The 20,114-nt window shown below is 39.2% G+C and overlaps 1 protein-coding gene across 5 annotated transcripts in view; it reads right to left on the bottom strand.

The window, feature by feature from the left end:
* PARD3B (par-3 family cell polarity regulator beta) overlaps positions 1-20,114 on the bottom strand; it is a 394,980-nt gene that overhangs the window by 85,593 nt on the left and 289,273 nt on the right. For all 5 annotated transcript variants that reach the window (XM_030277633.4, XM_012574931.5, XM_030277632.4 and 2 more), the window contains one exon: positions 11,392-11,502. In XM_030277633.4, the coding sequence (XP_030133493.3) occupies positions 11,392-11,502 (111 nt within the window). The remainder of the gene's footprint in view (positions 1-11,391; positions 11,503-20,114) is intronic.

The following is a 20,114-nucleotide window of genomic DNA, read 5'->3' as shown; positions in this document are numbered from 1 at the left end:
CTGCAGAATACACAGAGTGAAGCAGCTGCAGAAAGCGATGTGAACTACCTCAAGAAAACTGCAGAAGAGATGAGCAGAAGTGACTTTTGGAGAAGACCCAGAAAGTCTTTTGGATATGGAATGTGAGGGCTAGGAAAAGCTGTAAGAGACATTTCTCATCTTTTGGCCCAGCAATTGGAAGCTGGATGGGTGGGTGGGTTGTGAGTGGGCAACAAGAAAATGCTGAAGCTTCTAAGACTGTGAAAATGAAAAGACAGGAGTTAATGTTACTAATTCACTAGCTCAAAGAAGGCCAGGGTCATTAAAAGCTGTGGAGGTCAAAGATAGCCTTGAATGGGAAATAAAGAACAAGATACCAGCTGCAGCCCAACCAGTACTTCTGGGGGCCCAGCAGCAGCCCCAGCTCAAAATGAGCTTTGCACACTGAGGCACAGGCTAATGAGGGTCACTCTGCATCAGCTCGAGACTTGGACCCTCATGTCCTCCCAGGCTGGAGACAGGGTGCCTGCTGCCTGACAGGAGACACGAGAAGCCACTCAGTGGCACTGACAGCTACTAGGTCTGAGCAGAGTGAAAAACCTGCATGTGGCAAGCTTGGCCCAGGAGAGACCACGGGCTTTCTTACTCAGAGACCTGCAAGGCTGCATTTCACATCACAACAGCTGAATGTAGAGATAACCAACCAAAACAAGCCCACAACAAAAAGCACCACATCTTCGGAAGTGTTTGAACTCCTCCTTCCTTGCACTCCCCATGAGTTTTGAGTAAATCCTGTTTCTTCTAACTTTCCAGTGAAATAGTAAAAGTGATGTAACTTTTTTTTTTTTTTGTAATTTACCATGCACTGACCATATACTTAGTACAGAGCAGAGCACAAAGAATGACATGTTTTGAGCTTCAAGGTGCATATCTAAGTAGTCAAACCCAAGACCCAAAAAGTATTTGCTAACTAAAATAATGTATAAACAAAGGGACTTTGTTTACACTTCAGATGAATACAGCAAAATTTCTTATATGGTGGTGTAAAAGTAACAGACTGTGGAAGAGTGAACAGGTACACGAATGAGCAAGATGCTGGAGAAGTCAATGAAAGGTGTTCCCGGGGGAAAAGAATGAATAAAAAGCAGAAACAAAACATATAACAGAAGCCAGGCCATGGGTCTTTAGGATAATTTCTATTCCATTTGCAATAAGAAGAGCAGAATACAAGTAGTGAATCAAGTGTGCATACCACCATTTTAAAGGATACCTAAATTTAAGAGGACCTAATCCTTAAAGTCTTTTGAGATGATTGAGATGCTAAACATTCTACTCAGTTGTTCCTTTAGAACAGAAGAATAAAAATTACTTTATTGCTTTTTTGTCAACTCATGTGACTCTCCCAGAGATCTACATACTCTAATGATTACTCAATTTACATCTGATTTACTATCTGCTTTTGTGTCTCATTTACCTAATTCATACATATATTGAGTAACGGGTTGTCTAGAGGCAAGCAGCCTATTTCTGCAGGAGGTCACTTAGATTTCCAGTGGGTTCAATGTTTTAATTCCTTTTTAGCTGCTAGCAAAATATATTTTGGTAACTAAAATATTGTTTTTTCATTCATTTACATAATAGTGAAATGAATACATCCTTCTTTTAGACATTCATAAGTCATAATCACTGCTGGGAATGGGTATATTTCAGTTGAGTATCACAGGACATAATTTCAGTACAGTGCTTTTAGTTTTTTAAAATTTCGTAATCATTTTACAGACAGACATGGCCTACAATGACATTAATAATCCTATTCAAACCTGCCTCTTTTATCAGGAGAACACTCATTTTTATTTTTTCAAACAACATCACCTAACAAAACTCCAGAGGCAGGCAAGTCCTATAGCTTAAAAATAAAATAAAATAAAATAAAACCAAAAACCACCTCTTGCTAGCAAACTGGGGATATCTGATACAGACTCATGAAGAATCAAACAATATCTAATTTAGTATTATCTTTCAGGGTATTCTACTGGAGCCATATTTGTCAGAAACATCCTCACTAAAAGCTAGGCAAGTCTTTCTTCATTCCAGCTCATTTTATTGTGCTGGATTTGAACATCTCCCCCATAATTAGTACCTACAATTGCAAACAAGAATAGAAACAGTCTCAGAAAGAAAGAAAGGCAAGCCACAAATTCAAGGGAGTTAGAGACTAACTCAAGGTAACAAGATACAGCTCTTATAGCACCATTAAATACCACAATGATAAAAACCCACCAATCCATAAAATGTTGCCTGCTCCAGAAAACTACTTCATGCCTGTAAAATACTGAACTGACCAAAGAAGCTGCCTTTGGAGGGTTGAAACTAAAGAAAGGGAGGACAGAAAAACCTAAGAAGGAGACAGAGCTATGCTGACTTTAAAATGTAAGATTATGAGAAACTGAAGATGAAGCATAGCCCTTTCCTACCACAAAATGAGGAATGGGAGCTTTGGATAGACAAGACTGAGGTCTTAATGTTCTTCCATTTATTTCAGAGGTGACAAGGAGTTGTTACCAGCTTACACAAGATCCTGCCCTCTAAAGAAAATCCTGGCTCTAATGAGGTCAGTGTGTTTTCTTCTGTCCTATGAACTTCAACAAGAACATGATTTTTACCCTTGCTGTTAAATCAGAGAAAGTTTTTCTGCCTGTCCACATTAGCTGTACATTGGGTATGAAATGCAGCAGATTACAGAAAGCAAACTACCAGAAAAGCCATGTATTTTATAGTCTATAGTTTCTTGCATTATATAATTTTCTTTACTCACAGCTACCCTGGAGTTATCATCCTGAAGTGACAATATCAGTAAAATTTTGATTGTAAGGAACCCTCTGAAGATCATCCTCTTCAATCTCTTGCTGAAAACAAGGCTGACTGCACAGATCAGGTTTCTCAGTCTCCTGTCAATAGGATGTTCCTTGTTTTGTGACAATGGTGATTAGAGAGTGAAACATTCCAGATTTGTCAAAATTACTTTGATGTCTTTCACCTGAGATGTTCTGAACCTTTAAGAGCTCCCTCCTGCTGATTTAAAGGAACTTTCAGGTTGCTGTCATTTGCACTTTGGTGTTCCAAAGATATGTAAGGTGCTATGCATATCATATTTGAGTCCCTTTTGTAAACATTAACTCATTCTGGAACAGTCATGAAAAGAGAATTAAAATAAGAATACTCTTGGAAAAAAAGACTTATTTTGCAGACACTTTAGACATTGGGATCTTAATGTCAGGAATGCACACAATACCAATTGCAGTCAAACTAACATAATCATCCCTCCAACCTCTCCAACAGACACATCAAACAGTGTTTCAGGGGAGTTCATCCGATAAACAGAGAACAAGTATAAAGGAACCACAGTACACCTGCAGACAATCTATGGGGAGACAGAGACATCCACCTATGAACTGAATCACTGCCAGTGACTTACTTGGCTCTAGCAATTGCTGTAGCAGGTATCAATCAAAACCACTGAGGACTGGCAACACTGTCTTAAGAAAAATACCAGAGACATTGTAATGACCATGGGAAGGCACAACATTGATCTGACACCTCATGAAAACCCAACATTCACAATCACATGCAGTAACACAACTCAGGATAGACCCAGGAAAACTGGCACCTACTGAGTCCCCAGGGCCACCTCAGTCAGGAAAGGGGGTAGTGGAACATTTCCTGAATAGGTCCTTGCAGCTCCACCTCCTAGTGACCCCTCATGAGTTCACACAACCATCTCTGCAACTGCATAAACATTATGCCTTCATTTGAATGAAATCCTAGTAGTGGAAGGAACAAGCCTAGCTTCATGTGATATGATACTCCATGCATATTTCTTTATTCTACACATGACATTGAACCTAGAACCTATTGAACAGAATTTCTCAGTACAGAACACAAACAGTCTCCATCTGTTAGTCTGGGATTCACAGGTTGCTTCTAATTAACATTCCTTGATTTGAAAGCAAAACTCAGCTTTGCCTGAGCAGTCAAAGCTTTAAGACTTTCAGGTATTTTGGTTTAAGATCACTATGGAGATTTACACATGCAAACAGATTTCCTGCCTGTCTATCCCCATGAGTTGCATTCTCATTTTTATGCTGTAGTAGCTAAGGGAGTCTGAGAACAGGAATTCTGTGCTGTGGCACTGCTTCAAAGTGCATGTCAATGATTTATGATAGATTTTCATAAATCACAAATGGAAGGACAAGGAATGAAATGCTGCTTCCAAGTAATTCTTATGCCCTTATTGATTCTGGAGTGGGCAAGAGCTACCTACATTCAGTACTGCATCAAAGAAATCCCTAGGCCAGGATTGTCCATCTCCTAGAAAGCACTCTTTTAGCCTGGCTGGCTAGTACCTGGGCCAGTTTCACTTCATTAGTTTGGCCTGTAAGTTTCTAGCAGCATTTCAGGTTTACAGAACCAAAACAACCACGAAGTAATAAAACTCTGATATATACAGCAGAGAACCATGCATTGGCCCATTTAAGCCATTGTACCTGAGCAGCTCTGACCTCTTAGGTGGACAGATGACACACCTTGTGAAAACAGGTCTCCAGATCACACCAGTGCCTCAATGACGAGCAAAACAAGAATGCTAAATGGCTTGGATGAGAATTCCATGCTTACATTTTGAGAGTACAGCTATGACATCTAGAAGTGCTATTTCCATCAGTGTGCAATGTCTGGAATCGCACTGTGATAGTTAAAGAAAAAGGCCAATTCCATGTGCCACTCTGTTATCATCAGTTCTTAATGTTCTTAACCTGGAACAATCTGGGACCAACTGTAGACATAATGCTGTCTTAAAAATGTCCTCCAGCAGTAAAAAAGCTACATGAAGCAGCTCAGAAATTGCTATCTGGTTCTACATGTTACAACAAAACCTGTGGAAGGTAGGTGAGACCCATCTACCTCAGCTACTCATACCCAAACATCAATCTCCCAGTGTTCCATGGTAGGCTTTTATTACATGTTCTGGTATGCAGAGCAGCAGCAGATCTAAAATGAGAATCATTCAGAATCAATGGGTTGGGATTAATCTGTCCTCCTGTCCAGTACAAGTGCTGCCACAGTAATAAACAGAAATCTGATAACTTCATACTGTCAGCACAAAATGAAACTATGACCTTGACCTGTGCAACAGCATCCAGTAATTTTTTCATAACTTCAACATACCATACTATACGGCTATGATCTAATAAGAATCTAAAAGTAATTAACTGGAATTTTTGAAAACTGAAGCCTTAATCAAATATGTATTCTTATCAGGGTCCAAGCCAGCAATAAATTGGGACATTTAAAAAACTGGGATCCAATCCAATCCGTGATCTGATCAGGGTTCAATGGTTATAATAAATTGGGAGTATTAAAACTGGGATCACATCCAACACTTTATTTTGTCTAAGCCACAGGACCTAGCTGTGCTGTAAAGTCAGGAGTACTCAATGAACAGATTTACCACATTGGATTAACCCTTAATAAATAATGATGCACAAGCTCAGGTGTCCCAAAAACATGTGGTTTAGCACAGAGCTTAATGGTGAGAATAGCAATTATGAACATTTTATCAGAGATCAATACGAACTTTAAATGGCCATAATAATGCTTTTAGACTTGGCAGGTAGAATGCACAGGAACAAAAGCTACATGGGGTCACCAACAACATGCACGTGTATGAACATGCACTAAGATGCACGTTTGTGATTTACAAAAATCACACTTTGATTTTCACATTTTGAATTTCAACTTTTGATTCAAAGCAATTTGGTTTTTCTACCGTACTGCCATATATTCATCTATTCTCATTTTCATTTTGGTTTCCAGTAACATACAGTTTGTAATTAAATATAATAAACCAAATGCTGACAGAAAGGGAATGAAGTTTCAATTCCAAGTACTCTCTCCTCTTTAAGTGGACTCCAAATGTTTTTATTTCTGTAAGATGCATCCCTTCATTCAGGGATCTTGCAGCTGCAAAATTAAACCTCTGTTTGCCAAATATCAAAAACATATGTATTGATTTTTTTTAACTATGGGAACAGGCAAGAAACATCAGGGCTGATAAGACAAGAGAGAAATGCTCTTCAGTTGCTGGAAGGTTTCTGAAAAGTAAAGTCAGTCTTTAATACAAAAACTGAAACCATTTAGTAGTAGTTTTACCCCAATTTGAGATACAGTATAACTTAAGCATTCAGTTCATACATTGAGAAAGCAGAGGCCAGATATTCCTTCTGCTTCTCTAACACTCTACTCAAACCTCAATACTATTAAAAATTTTTCCTCAATTAACTCAGATGAGGACTACAAAACCAAGACTGTTTCAAGAAAACTACTCCCACAAAAGTGTGCAGAGGATTATTTTTCACATGGAGTGCGTCCTCATTAACTAACTCCCATGCTACTTTAAAAAATCCTCCCATTTTCAACAAGGCGCTTCATTTGGTAAATTTTATTCTAATGTCAAGTAAGTGTTCAATTCTGTTGGAAGAGAGATTTAGGTCTCAGTAGGAAAATTGCAGTAAAATAATACTAAAGAAACAGGAAAAAATATTTTTCTTTCAATTGATAGTCACTTTATTTGCATTTAAAAGGCAAACAAATTATGATGCATAAAACTCATGCATCTAATGTATTTATCCAGTTCATTTTACAATGTTAGAAAATGAAAAGAGCCCAAAATGAGTGGGAAAGAAATGGAGGAAGAGATGAAATCTTTTTTGAGGGGAAGAAAAGACAAGGCCTCTTCCAGTATTTAATAACGTAACAAACATCCTATCGTTAAAATGATAAATTCTGAGTAATTTACACTGAACATGCTAAAAATACAGATTTGAGTCAGCTTGATCAAAATAACCCTCAGATATAGCATTTGCTTCTTCCTTTTATGGGCAGATTCTCGACCTTTGGAGCACATGCCTGATTACAGCCAAACTCTTTGAAGCATGAACAAAACAATGAGTTTATTAAAAATAAGGCCTCAGTCCAGTGAAGCATGTGACTTGTGTCAGGAAGGACAAACCCACCTCAAAGAACTGTACCCACAGTCAAGTCAATACTCCTGAACTATTATGAGGCTCCTGTCTTTTTCCACTCAAAATTCACTCACGTTGCATCAACTTGGCACAATGAAAACTAAAGGAGGTAAGGGGAGAAGAAGAAAATAATTTAAAGGAGGCAAATTCATATTCAATTGGACACAGACAAGGCTATTACTAAAGAATGAATGCCTAACATTCAAAGTTCCTGTTCACTACTTGAAGCTTGCAGAAGTAGTAGTCGCATAATAGTATTAGCTTTGAAAATAAAGTCGTATAAAGTATTGGCTTTGAAAATAAAGGAAGCCTGGGGCTGAGGTCTGGAATCAATTCTTAGCTTGACAAGGACTTTTTAGGAGCCTGGACAAGCAGTTGCACTGCCTGCATGTCACATTCCCACCCAGAGGACATTTTTTTTTTCCTGTCAGATTTTCTCTCTTCCACCTCAACTGTAAGTGCTTGAGGTCAGGCCCAATCTTCTCTAACAGAAATGAACACAATGAGACCTTGATCTTGGTGAGGATTGCTAGGGAATACAAGCAGTAAAAAAAAAATTATATCAGCATTTCAGTGCAGGATGTGGAGCTGCTTCAGAGAACTGCAGCTACTGCAGCACAGAGTTGTACTGAAAACTGAGACAGGGACAATGTGGAATGGAAATAGAAATTACTAGGCTAGCAAAATAGTAAATTAATTTTCACTTTCTGAGGTTCAAATCCAAAATTTGGCAGCCCATAAAAAGAGTTGCCAGGGAAATTTATGCTGAGGACCGAAGTGCAGGCAAATCCTGTCCTTTTGGGAATCATCTGCATTACAGAGTGAGCACTGAATACTCTGTCTGCATACGCCCACTAGCTCTAACACATTCTGGATGTGCCAGACTTGTTGCACATGCACTGTTCAATTCCTTCTCTGTGCAAGCAGGAAATCCAACCTGTTCCAGGCATGATGAGCTTACACTCATGCAGCACACCTACGCAAGAGCTGATGTTTCCCATCAGAACCAGAGTCACTGAGCTTGTACTGCACAGCCCATAACTGTGCACTGAACACATCTGACATTTTTGCATGTCTAAAGCTCGTCAAAATTTCTGTAAGAAGGCTGCAGTCTTTGCAGAAACCTATCCCTGGGATTTTGTGAAATATTGTTGTGCCTATCCAATACCAATCAAAAAACTGCAAAACGATGAGAGACAGCCTAGTCCTGTAAACTGAAATTGCACTTCCTACCAAAAAATATTTCTCAGCTGAGATCTTGGAACAGTATTCTGCTTTTTGGAGAGCTGCCAAGCATATATTGCATGCAAAACCAATATCCAAAACCAGGCGAGTTCCACAGCTGCTAAGATGCTGAAAAGCACTTGATCAATAATCCTGTCACACCCAGCCCAAAAATCAACTACTCTAACTTCTTCCACTAGTGTCCAAAATGGATAACATGGCCTTTGAAAAAAAGAAAACAAACAGACAGATGAACAATTATAGTATCTTTTAGTATGGTATGCAGTCAGTATTTAAGAAAACTGTTTAAGCAAAAAATCTGACTTTAGGATTGTAATAATTGAATTGAGGATCTGAACAATAATTAGTTACACAGCTAATCTTGGAAAAGTAAAATTAGATGTGCATTTAAGTTATTCTAGAAAGGCTAAATGTTAGAAAAGCAATTTTAGCTTGTTCAAGCTGCTAAATATAGGATTTGATCACAGGTATCAGGGGACAAAACTTGCTGTATTTCTCTAGTATTTTCTACTATTACATCCCCCGTAGTTTTAACATACGCTCATTTCACTCAGCAAGAACATGTGAAAATATGAATGTGTTCTACTAAGCTTCAGTTTTATAAATACAAGACCAAGTATGCAGGATTGCAGCTAGTGAAGTCATAGGAGCAGATGATCTATGGCATGAATGTGCCACAAGGTTTTCTTTGCCAACATGTGCATTAAAATCTTGGACTTGAATTACATTACAGAATTACTAAATCTTGGGACAGAGCTATAAAACTTGTCTTTACTGTCTTACCGAGCATCATCATTAGGTGAACAGTCAACAAGTAAGCAAAATAACTGATCTACATTCAAGTCAAGTAATGTTTCCTTAGTGATTTTAATCAATTTCCCAAACAGTTTTTAACCCATATAGGAGAAGTAGCTTCTTTATATAATTTTCCTCTAACAAAAATAGAGCCTCTTCTATTTTATGACCAGCTCAAGAAGGGTTCAATAGTAAGCCTGTAGGTAGTCTTATGTGGACAAACACACAGCCATGCTCTTACTTCATTTAGAAAGTTGAAGCAAATTGCTTGTTTTTACAGCACCTGTTGCAGTCCTTTGAGGATAACATAGGGAAAATTTCATCACTACTTTTCTGGAATTTTTTTTTTAAGTTTTAATTTGAATTCCCCAGAGACCTAAGATATACTACCTGATACAAAAGTGTGATGCTCCTATTCTTGTGCCTTACAGAAGAAGAATCAAATAAGTGAGTTAAAAATATCATCTTGGTTCATCCACTTCTCAACACACCTGCTGTTCTCCATTTCAGTCACAAACTCTTCCAGGTCAAAACTGAAATCATTACTAGAGAAACCAGGATGATGAAGACATTGAGCTGCCAGTTTCTAATGCAGCCGTACCAAGTTACTGTCAATCAGTGACTGTAATTAAAAAAAAAAGCACACAACACTAAAGAAATATTAAGAACAATTATCTCACGTCCAATTGGAACGTTAGACCTCTAGACAGAAGGGTTCATTCCTTCCAGCCTGCCAACATTTTAGTAAATGACACTGGCCCTTTAACAGATGGGATACATGCTTCTTAGCTTGCCAGGATCCTAATAAAAGACACTGGCTTCTTTAAAATGAAGGACACATACCTCTCAAATTGCCAGTATCCAAATTGGGAGTCAGCAGTTTAATATAAAGGCACTCATCAATCTGGCAAAATCAAGGACACGGCACAGAAATTTTAAAACAAATGGTACAAAGTTTCTCCTGACACTACTTAACTTAAATGAACTAAATACTTAAGCACTGGCTAAGCATATCCAGTAGCAGTGCTGTAGTAACTAGATACCTTGCCAGCTTTTAAAATAGTAAAAATTAGCAGCAGACTTCAAGGGTTTGGATTGACTTTTTTCCCCAATCAAACCCATTAACTACCATTTATAGGGCTGACCATGCACTGCATGACTCAAATGAAAGCAGGGTGTCTTCTCCCTGGACACCAGCCAGTACCACAAAGGTTGAGCTGTGTGGAAACATTGTCTGCTTCTATTCCCTCTCCTAGGAGCAGGATGCTCCAATGAAGGAGAGAAACCTCTGAAAAGTTTTCTGCTTGCCCTGACAAAATGTATTACTAAAACTTGTAAAGTTTTACAGCATGTGCAGACACTTCTTGAAAGTCAGAAACTATGGGCCCTTTAACTTTTCTGATAGCAGCCATCAGAGGGAAACAAAGACCTTTTTCAGGACACAAGGAACTTCTGGATGAGTTGGGGAAAGGGAAAGTGGAGCTTTCTGAACATTGTTGACACTGACAAACTGTTTCTGAAGAGTAGACACAGAGAAAAGCAGAAAATGGTAAAATCTCATAATCTGTAAAGATAAGGAATTCACTAAGACAGCACAGAAAAGTGTATTTTATGAACAGGACAGACTTCCAGGTCTTACCTCAGAAATACAGCAACTCTAAGCACTCACTCAGCTTCTTGCCTTGCCCCTCTTGCCAACCCACTGCTGGCAGGCTCCTGCCTCTGCAGACTGATTTTAACCATCTGAGCCTGCTTTCTTCCAGGTGTTTCCTCAGCATATTCAACACTTGTTTCATACATATTTTTGCAACATGTGGCTTACCAGCAAACACTGTGCAGAAAAGAACATACCAAAGTACAAAAACTACTGTCTGATGGCACAGCCAGCTGAAGCTAAAGAAGTCTGAAGTGCTGGAAAACAATGGCAAAAACTTTTGAGAGGAGGAGAGGAGGGAGAAGGTTCTTGCTGTAGAGAAGCAGAGATGAAAATTACTAAGTCAGCTGGCCTTGGGAATGGGGAGAGGTGAAACAGGTTTCAAAGGAACTGATCTTCATCAGTTAAAGCAGAAGCTGGGATTTGAACGTGACAGTGAAGCTCACGGGAACTGCAGGAGAACAAGCTCCTGTCACACAGCAGCTCTGACTCAGCCAGGACTAGCCCAATGCTCTGGCTTTGCCGGACCTGACTGCAGTGGGCATTGTCTGGGACAGGCTGGCTGGCTGCTCCCTCAGGAAACCCCTTGCTCTGAAGTTTTTCCCTTGATGAACAAAGATGCTGCTGCCATTTACTCACCTTTGACGCTCATCTTTCATTTTCTCCAGCTCCTCCTCTTTAAGCACACCTTGCTTTGGAGCCCCCGTCTGATCTGCCTTCCCACTTTTATCTTCTTTCTTCTTTCCAAATCTGTTAAAGATATCAAAGAAGGAGTCATGAGGAAATAGTTACAGAAGAAAAAACAGTACTTATCTATCATAAACCACAGAAATTTTAGGCAATCAAAACACTGAGTTTATATCTTGGTGACTTACAAATTTCCCACATTGCAAGATATGTTATCAGTATTTACCTGGGCCGTATGCAAGAGCAAGGACTGGTTACAAATTGATTTGGACCCTGTACTTTTGAAAGCTATTGCTTGAAACTTAGTTGAAAAACCCCATCAAACCTGAAGTGCAGGGCATTGCAGAGCTGAAATATTAACATGGCACATTTTAAAGTGGCTGAAGGCTCCTCTTGCCACACGACAGCTCTCTGAAAGTCATCTGCACTGGCTGTGGTGTCAGCCCCCAGATAGGACCACTGTTTGGCTCTTACCAGTAGCTACTGTCTCTCATTCATGATGCCCCAATTTTAGTATTTGTTCTTTGTTTGAATGAGGATGCAATCAGAAAGAATAAAATCTTGCCTTGTTCCAAGAGCACAAACCTAGACAGTTCATAAGAGCGCTTTTATAAACTTCTGGGGTTTTCTTTCTGCTTAGTAATATTACTATCATGTAATATTTATGCTGTGAAAGTCCTCCAGAGGCCCCAGTGGGTTTGGGGCTTGCACTGTTGTTTTATACACTGTACAAATATGCATAACAAGTCTGCTTTACCCAGCCTATAAAAAGGTGGCTGAACTGGGGAGTTATGTTTAATTTCTGGTGGAGTTAGACAGAATACTGGGGTCAAATACGCTCATGAATTATGGGCTAAACAAAAAGTTTAAAAACCTTCCCTCCTCTGCAGGAATTTAAAATTCTCAGTTCCACAAGTAAATGATCAACCTGTGTCTTCCCCTGCAAAATTAATGTGTCCTTACATGCATGACAACAATGTAAAAAAAAGTAGTTACTTTGTGATTAAATATAGTACATTGCAATCTAATTACTCTGACTCAAAACTGCAAACTCTTCTGTGAAAGTCTGCAGCATTGCCTCCATGATCTTTCTTATACCCTTCTTATTTTTCATGTCAACCCAAACTGCCTCAAGTGGAACAGCTGAACTACTGTGACTATATGTAAGCTGTAAATCATTCACTTTATGTTTCTCCACAGACAAAAGCAGAAATTTTGCAAATAGTTGGGCCCATAAGATAATGATCCATTTTTTTTTGTGAATTTAATTAATAATTCTGAGCATGTAGTCAAATGAAGTTACCGGGAACTCTGCAGCAAGTTTTCCAGACAATAAGAACTTGGTTAGAAAGGGAATGATGGATGTGAGAGACAGACACATAGCATGTGGTACTAATAAAAAGGGCAAATACTATAGGTAGTAACATGAGATGCTTTATAGTGCCTCTGTCATGGACTGTGCTGGGGAGCAGAGAGACTCCATGGTTTTTTTCTTTTTTTCCTATATGTCGCCATAGAGATAGCTGGTGTCTTGCATTCTTTGAGAGATCCTTTGCTCAAAATACACACACACCTTCTCTACAAACAATCTTCAGTTCTTTCTTCACGGTCCCTACTCATTTCAGCGCTTCCAGAAATACAGAATATACTTTCCACGCTTTTCCCTTTCCTGAGTGTAGAGCAGCACACTGATTTCACTGCTTCTTTCTGAGCTCCAGCAGTTCCAAGAGAATGGAGTCACACACCTCATCAGAAGGTGGTGGTGGCAGTGAAGGCAGCAGTCAAGAAACATGAGAGAGACAGAGGTTGTACACAGAGTGAAGAGAAACACAATAAGGTGGGTGCACAGGTATGAAATGACTGAGGTAAAAAAGAAAAGCTAAATGAAATTCTGCATATATTACTCTCTACAGAGATGCCAGGCAGCCAAACAAGAAATCACCGGGATATGAGCCCCAGCAGGCTGCTCCTGAAACACCTCTGCTTTCTGACACTTGCTCATGTTGGGAAGGTCTCATGGCAGTTTTCTCAGGAGGCCATATTACCACTTGCATCTTGGTCATAATCCAGCTCTGGTACTTTGTTTATATTCAGGCTGCCTGCTTTTCTCTCACAGTTTCAATTATAGGTTTGTGGAGTTTCATATTTGACTGTAGCATGTATTGATTTTGAAAACATTATTCTTGGGCATTTTGTATTGCTGCAGGGAGTTGAAGTTGGATATGTTGCATACTCAAGAGAAATGTAAAAAAAAAAAAGCCTTTAACACACGTCCCTTTCAAGTCTAGATATTATTTCTTGCTTACTGGAGAAATACATTTTAAATAAAATAAAGTGACAATTTTGATTGCAATAACTGCCAACACGACAAGCCTTACAAAAACAGTGCTGTTTGCTGGTAGAGCTGCTCTTGCCATAAATTTGGCAAGTTTCAGTGTTATTATAAACTGGGAATAATGAGTTGGTCTTGATGAAAACAACTTTTGTTGTTGTGCTGCCCTGAAGGCAGTGTGGCCAGCAGGTTGAGGGAGGTGATTTTACCCGTACATTCCACTCTTGTGGAACCCCATCCTGAGTGCTGCATCCAGCTCTGGGGGTCTCCAACATACGAAAGGATGTGGAGCTGTTGGAGTGAGTCCAGAGGAAGCCACAAAGATGGTCAGAGGGCTGAAACACCTCTCCTATCATCAAAGGCTGAGAGAGCTGGGGTTGCTCAGCCTGGAGAAGAGAAGGCTCCAGGGAGACCTTATTGCACCTTCCAGTACCTAAAGGGGGCTAAAAAAGAGATGGACAGGGACTTCTCCCAAGGGCAAGGAGTGATAGCACATGGGGAAATGGCTTTAAAGTGAAAAGGTGTAGGTTTAGATTAGATATTAGGAAGAAATTGCTCACAGAGCATGGTGCGGCACTGGAACAGGCTACCCAGGGAAACTGTGGAGTTGCTGCAGATGTTCAAGGGGAGGTTGGATGGGGCTTTGAGTAACCTGGGATTCTGGAGCCAGTGGAAAGTGTCCCTACCTATGGCAGCACAGAACTGGTGGTCTTTAAGGTCCCTTCCACCCAAATTATATGATTCTATGACTATTTCTTTGTAATTTTTTGCTTCAGACAGGATTTGTGCAGGCTTACAATTTTGACTTGTTATACTAAGGATGTAGCATATAGCTCAAGGCTAGAGAAATATTCAGATGTAGGTTTGTTTTTTTGGCCTGTTCTACACATTGCTATATCATAAACATTAATTTTCTTATTATTACTGTTTTTCATTCCATTCTCTTATTATTATGTTTTCCACCTCAACAAAAATCTTGCACAAATATTAAAAAATAAAAGCAGCACAACATTTAACACTGTTAAGAAAAGCAATATACACAGACAGCATTAAACCACAAACAACCCAGTATCATCTCTGGCTGAATTCATACACCCTGTCTTAAAAGTTATGGTCTGCTCACTGATGTGTTCTAATTGCCAAAGGCTTCTGATGATAAAATTAACTTCCAGCCACTGTAATTTTGCATGGGCTTGTGAGGCTTAATAGTCTCTACCGCTTATTGGAACAACAAAAAAAAAAAAGTAAGAGTACTTGCTGCATGATCAAATTAGGTTTGATCATATTATCATTGATATCAGTATGAGGGCCTCCACTGATTTCAACAAGAACAGGATAAAATCTATTGTCAAATTATACTACACAATTAATCAAATCCGTATTAAAATTCTATGAATTGCTTTAGGATTTGAAAATGCCAATTCTCTGGGCAATGAATAATTGGACTGTGGTAAAATCTGCCTTCCAAATTAATACTATTGTCAGCAGAATAAAAACATTAATGAAAAATTGTATGGTACACAAATTTTTAAAATGTCTGTTTTGCTATACTGTGCACAGTCAAATTTGCTACAACTTAATATCTGATGGATTCATTACTCTGAAAACCTTTTATAACAAGTGGAGAAATATAACTAGAAGACCTGAAAACAAATGGATCAGCTGTATCTTTTCATTCTATAGCTGTCTATAATCAATTTATGTCAAATAAAGCCACTGGTCATTGCAATGACAGTAAGGAAATAAATCCATGCCTTTCCAGGTTGAGTGAGTGCCCCAGTTCTTTGATTATTCACTGTAAATGCCTGGGAAGGAAGCACTGTTGAAGATGTTACAGCCCTGTTTACCTTAGTATACTTTTCAGTTGGGAAAGTTAATATTCCAACTACTCAGAGCACAGCTCTCCTGTAAATAAAAACATAAAGGGTTTTTCTTTAAGGGAACAGATCTTTGAGTGCTTTGTGCTTTTGGGAAAAGCCCATATGCAGCTGTTGAAAATATGCTGTGCAAGAGTGTGGCATTATCCTATTTCTATTAATATCAAAGGGTGCGCTGCAAACAACTGAAATTGTTCCCCTCAGAAACATTAAGGAAATAAAGTCTCTGAACACCAAATATATGTTGTCTTTCACTATTTATTGCCATTTTATTTGCTATAGCATTAAAGCATATGTATGCTTCTTTCGAAGGATTCTAAGGGATAAAAATGAAAACAAACTTACTACAGACATGCTCTGTTTCTTGGGATAAATGTCTTGCATGCAAGACCTAAAGCTGTGGTCATGGCAACACTTCGTTTCCGTGTGGAGCTGTGGGCTTCCAGATCTCAAATGTGTTGATATTTGCTTCAAGGATTAAAAAGCAGGCAGGTCTATAGACCCAGACTTCTAAGCAGCAGAAACATCTGGTGGGTGGAACCTTGAAACTGCTTGCTGACTAAAATGCAAACAATTTGGATTTCTTAGCTAATTCAGTTGCCCATGATCAGGAGGTTCTACCACAGCTAACAGGGTACATAATGAAAGTACAAACATCTGTGGGAAAATAATTCAAGAGTGCCCATGACACAATCAAGTAAGATACAAAGCCTAACACTGTCAGAAGATCTTGACATCTCCAGAAATGATTTGTAAAAAACCAGAGTGATTTGTAAAGTACATATAACAAAAGCTCTGACTCTAAGTCATTTCACAGCAAAATGGGGAAAAATGCTGAGATTATTAAAGCAGGTCCCTTATGAAAGGCTAGAAATAACTCTTAAAATTAAATTTAAATGTGAGTAAGAATGAATAAGTGAGAAAGAAAGATAAAGATACTAATAAGGTATGATTTTCAGGTCCACACAGGGACTATAAAAAGCTTATTAACTGCCACTACTGCGGTGTGTTTTAAGTTATTTTATCACTCAGCTTTTACGGTAGAAGAAATACTCTAGAAGCAGCGCTGTGCTTTGATTAATTGCTTTCATACATACACTTTTACAGAGTATTAAACATTGCTGTAAAGATCCTTAGTGAATCAGACTTGATGGTGATTACAGGCCAGGCTCATTTTACATTTATGTTAATAGCAGCATTAATGAAATACATCTTTCACATTTTTAGTGGCTCTCTAAACACCTAAAAGGTTTGTTACTAAATGTTTACTTACTGGGCAGAAGTGTGCCATTGAGTATTATACCACTGGGATCAAGAGCTTTGCAACAGCTAACATAACTACAGAAAGTACTTGTTTTGGTAAAACATGGAAAAAGGGCAGCTCAGTGCTGAGGGGCTGTGGACAGGAGGGATTAAGCATCTCCTTTCCTGGTCCTCTGCCTGCCCCTTGCTTCCAGAGAGCAGATCCCATTCCCTCTGTGGCGGATTTAGCTCCAGAAAGATGGAGATTCCCCTTCCAGTGTACAACACACATTACAGCAAAACCTCCTCATGACAAAGCCTTGCCCAGGAGCAGGTTTGGACCCAAGCTCCCTGCTTTGGCAGGGTGAAAGGAAGGTGCCAATAAAATGATGAACACAGGAGAAGGTTATTGCAGCTCCTGCTGCTCCCTGCTCCTGGGTGGGGAGTGCCTCCAATTCTGGGACAGTGCTCTGTACAACACCAATACTGTTGGGTAAATTGGAAAGAGAACTGGGAAATAAAGAAGAAACAAAGAACTTTTAGTTTGATTTGGGGAGGTTTGCTTGCAGGAAAGACTTTTGCAGCTGGTCTGCTGCCTGCCTGTTCTCCCACTACTAGGGCTCACTGCCAGGGCAGCAACAAGAGGAGGGCAGCAAAACCAGCAGCTTCCCATGGCACACAACAGGGCAGCTTAGGCAACCAAAAGCAGCTCCCATGAAGAGGGAAAAAGTGACCTAACCTCTGATTTATTCCATCACTGGAAGCATGGAACAAATTGTCCAAGTGTGCTATTCTACAATTATTATCTCTGTTTCACAAATGCAGTTGAACTTCATGAATGTGAGTATCCTCACATTTAGCTATCTTCAGATTATTTTGGGAGATATCGACATTATGCTAATGCTGTGATCAGAGTTAAAATTATTATGATCAGCAGGAAGAGAGAAGTTATCCAGAAGTTGCAAACAGAAAAAAAAATCCACCTTATTATGCTCCTGTTACATCAAAATCAAGCAAACAAGTGGTGGTTTTGTAATTTTTAATTTATTTTTTATTTACTGTATCAGACTGCTGGAGCTAGACTAAAATGACTGAACTTCCAGTACCAGTCTAATGGGAGTAGAACTTATCTTTTAAGAACTCTGATTAAACACAACCTCCCCCCACCCGTTTATTTCTTTGATGCCCAAATTAGCATGTTTTCTGCAGCATGCTGAATTAATTAGTACAGTGACAAAGAATTAGTCCAGATAAGATCAAAGCTGAAACCATATTTATCTGGAATTTGAAATTAAGAGCAGAGAGTATTAACCCTCAGCACTTCAAGGAGCTATCCACATGGCACACTTAGTAAGACTTCTGTGAGTCCATTCAAAATAAATCAACAGTGCAATATTTTTCCCCACTGAAGTTTTGCTGAAAGGAAAATAAAATTGCCATGAATTCTGCTACAATGCGAAACTGCCTTTAATGCAGACCCTGTACATGCTACTCATTATGTAACTCATAGGCATCAGTAGAACAAAGCAAACAAAGCTGAGAAAAGATACTTAATCACATTTGTATTCATGCATGGATCGTCGCATTGTTCACAGACTTAAGGGCTACTGAAAGAATTCCCAGCACTGAATCTGAGAAGCTGCCTGCTGTAACACTCACAGGTAAATAATCTATAATCTTCAGTGGAGAGGGTCACACACAGAAATGAAATGTCAAACAGAAGCCCTAACTTACACAGTGAAGTTTAAAGTTTACTCAAGAGAGTATCAACCATGTGGACAGCAATAAAGAAAAATCTTCATTTCTGCTATCACTGCCTAGAATAATATCTGTGTTTCAGTACCAGATAAAAGACTGGATGCTATTTCAAATGTGACATGCAGGAAGCTGATCTTTTGCCTAGAAATTGCAGAATGGAGGCAATTTAAATAGTGCTCCCAAAATCTCCTCATCCATCTTCCCAAAGTCTTTGAGCCCCCCACAACCTTATTTTTTAAACATAGAACTTGCTCTTAAAAAGACAGAGGTGAGTTACTGTAACTCATTCTGATAATTAGTACTAGGAAATTGTTACTACTCCTGTTCATCTGTACAATATGCAAAATTGTACTTCTGCAATATAAAAAATGACCAAAGACAAAACCCAAGGGAGCGAGGTGGCACCTTAAGACTTGGGCCACCCGAGCTGAAGTGTAAACCCACAAAGTCCAGCTACTGAGCCAATGGAATAGAATAACTCTTAACAACTACTATGTAAATCCAGACAACAGAAGGCTACTGTGAAGAGTCGTCCTTTATACTTCAAGGTTCTTATTTTTAGAAAACATGTTGAGGTAGTTTGAGTCCTAGAGGTAGCATTTATGAAAAGGGGTCACTACTCCTATTATCTGACCAGGAAAACCATAATGTTCAATGGCAGCTATGCACCTGTTTCCAATCAATTATGTTTTAATCATCTAGTGACCACACTGCTAGTCTCTTTGGTCACGAGGACAAAAATTCTGCATCCTACATTACATATATCACAAAAGAAAAATCTGCAGTAAATAAGGACAGCTGCGATTTACAGCTTGCTCAGAGGAAAAAAATCAATTTATGGTCTGTCCAATGTAACAAGCACTGCCCATTTGTCCACCAGACTGTGGAATTACCCTCTACCAAAGTAAGAAATTATTCCCATATATTCTTATTTGTCCCAGCTTCCATAGAGCAGAAGTTATTTTTCCCTCCTGGTCTCCCTTTACAAGCATGTAATTTCTTCTGAAGGGAATACTAATTCTGTTCCAAACAGTGCAGTGAAACATTGCTGTCCCTGCCCTGTAAGGGGGGGTCTGGAAATGGCAACCTGCCAACCCCAGGGGAACACAACAATCCCATCCATGCCTTGGGTATGGTAACTCCACATTCAAAACAAAAGGAAAGAACCAGCCCTTGACTTTGCTTTCCTAATTTCCATTTCATAGTCTCAGAACTATGAAGTGAAGGGCAAATGGAAAAGAAGCAGGCAGTTAGGCTTGCTATTAATTTTTCTGGATATTTGTTATTCTTTTCCATGCAGCAAAGTATAAACGCAGTTTCTGACTGAACCTGTTCCTCTAAGTGCAGTCAGTAAGGCAAAGTGGGAGACACAGAGGGGCTGTGCAGTCTGCTGATGCTGCCAGCAGCCCCTCCAGAACCACTTTGTGGTTTTCAAAATCCTACAGTCAAGTGAGAGCCAGCACACC

This window comes from Taeniopygia guttata, chromosome 7 (assembly GCF_048771995.1).
Source record: "Taeniopygia guttata chromosome 7, bTaeGut7.mat, whole genome shotgun sequence".
Lineage (NCBI taxonomy): Eukaryota > Metazoa > Chordata > Aves > Passeriformes > Estrildidae > Taeniopygia > Taeniopygia guttata.
The sequence above is the reverse complement of the archived record's forward strand: the minus strand, read 5'-3'. Positions and strand labels throughout refer to the sequence as shown.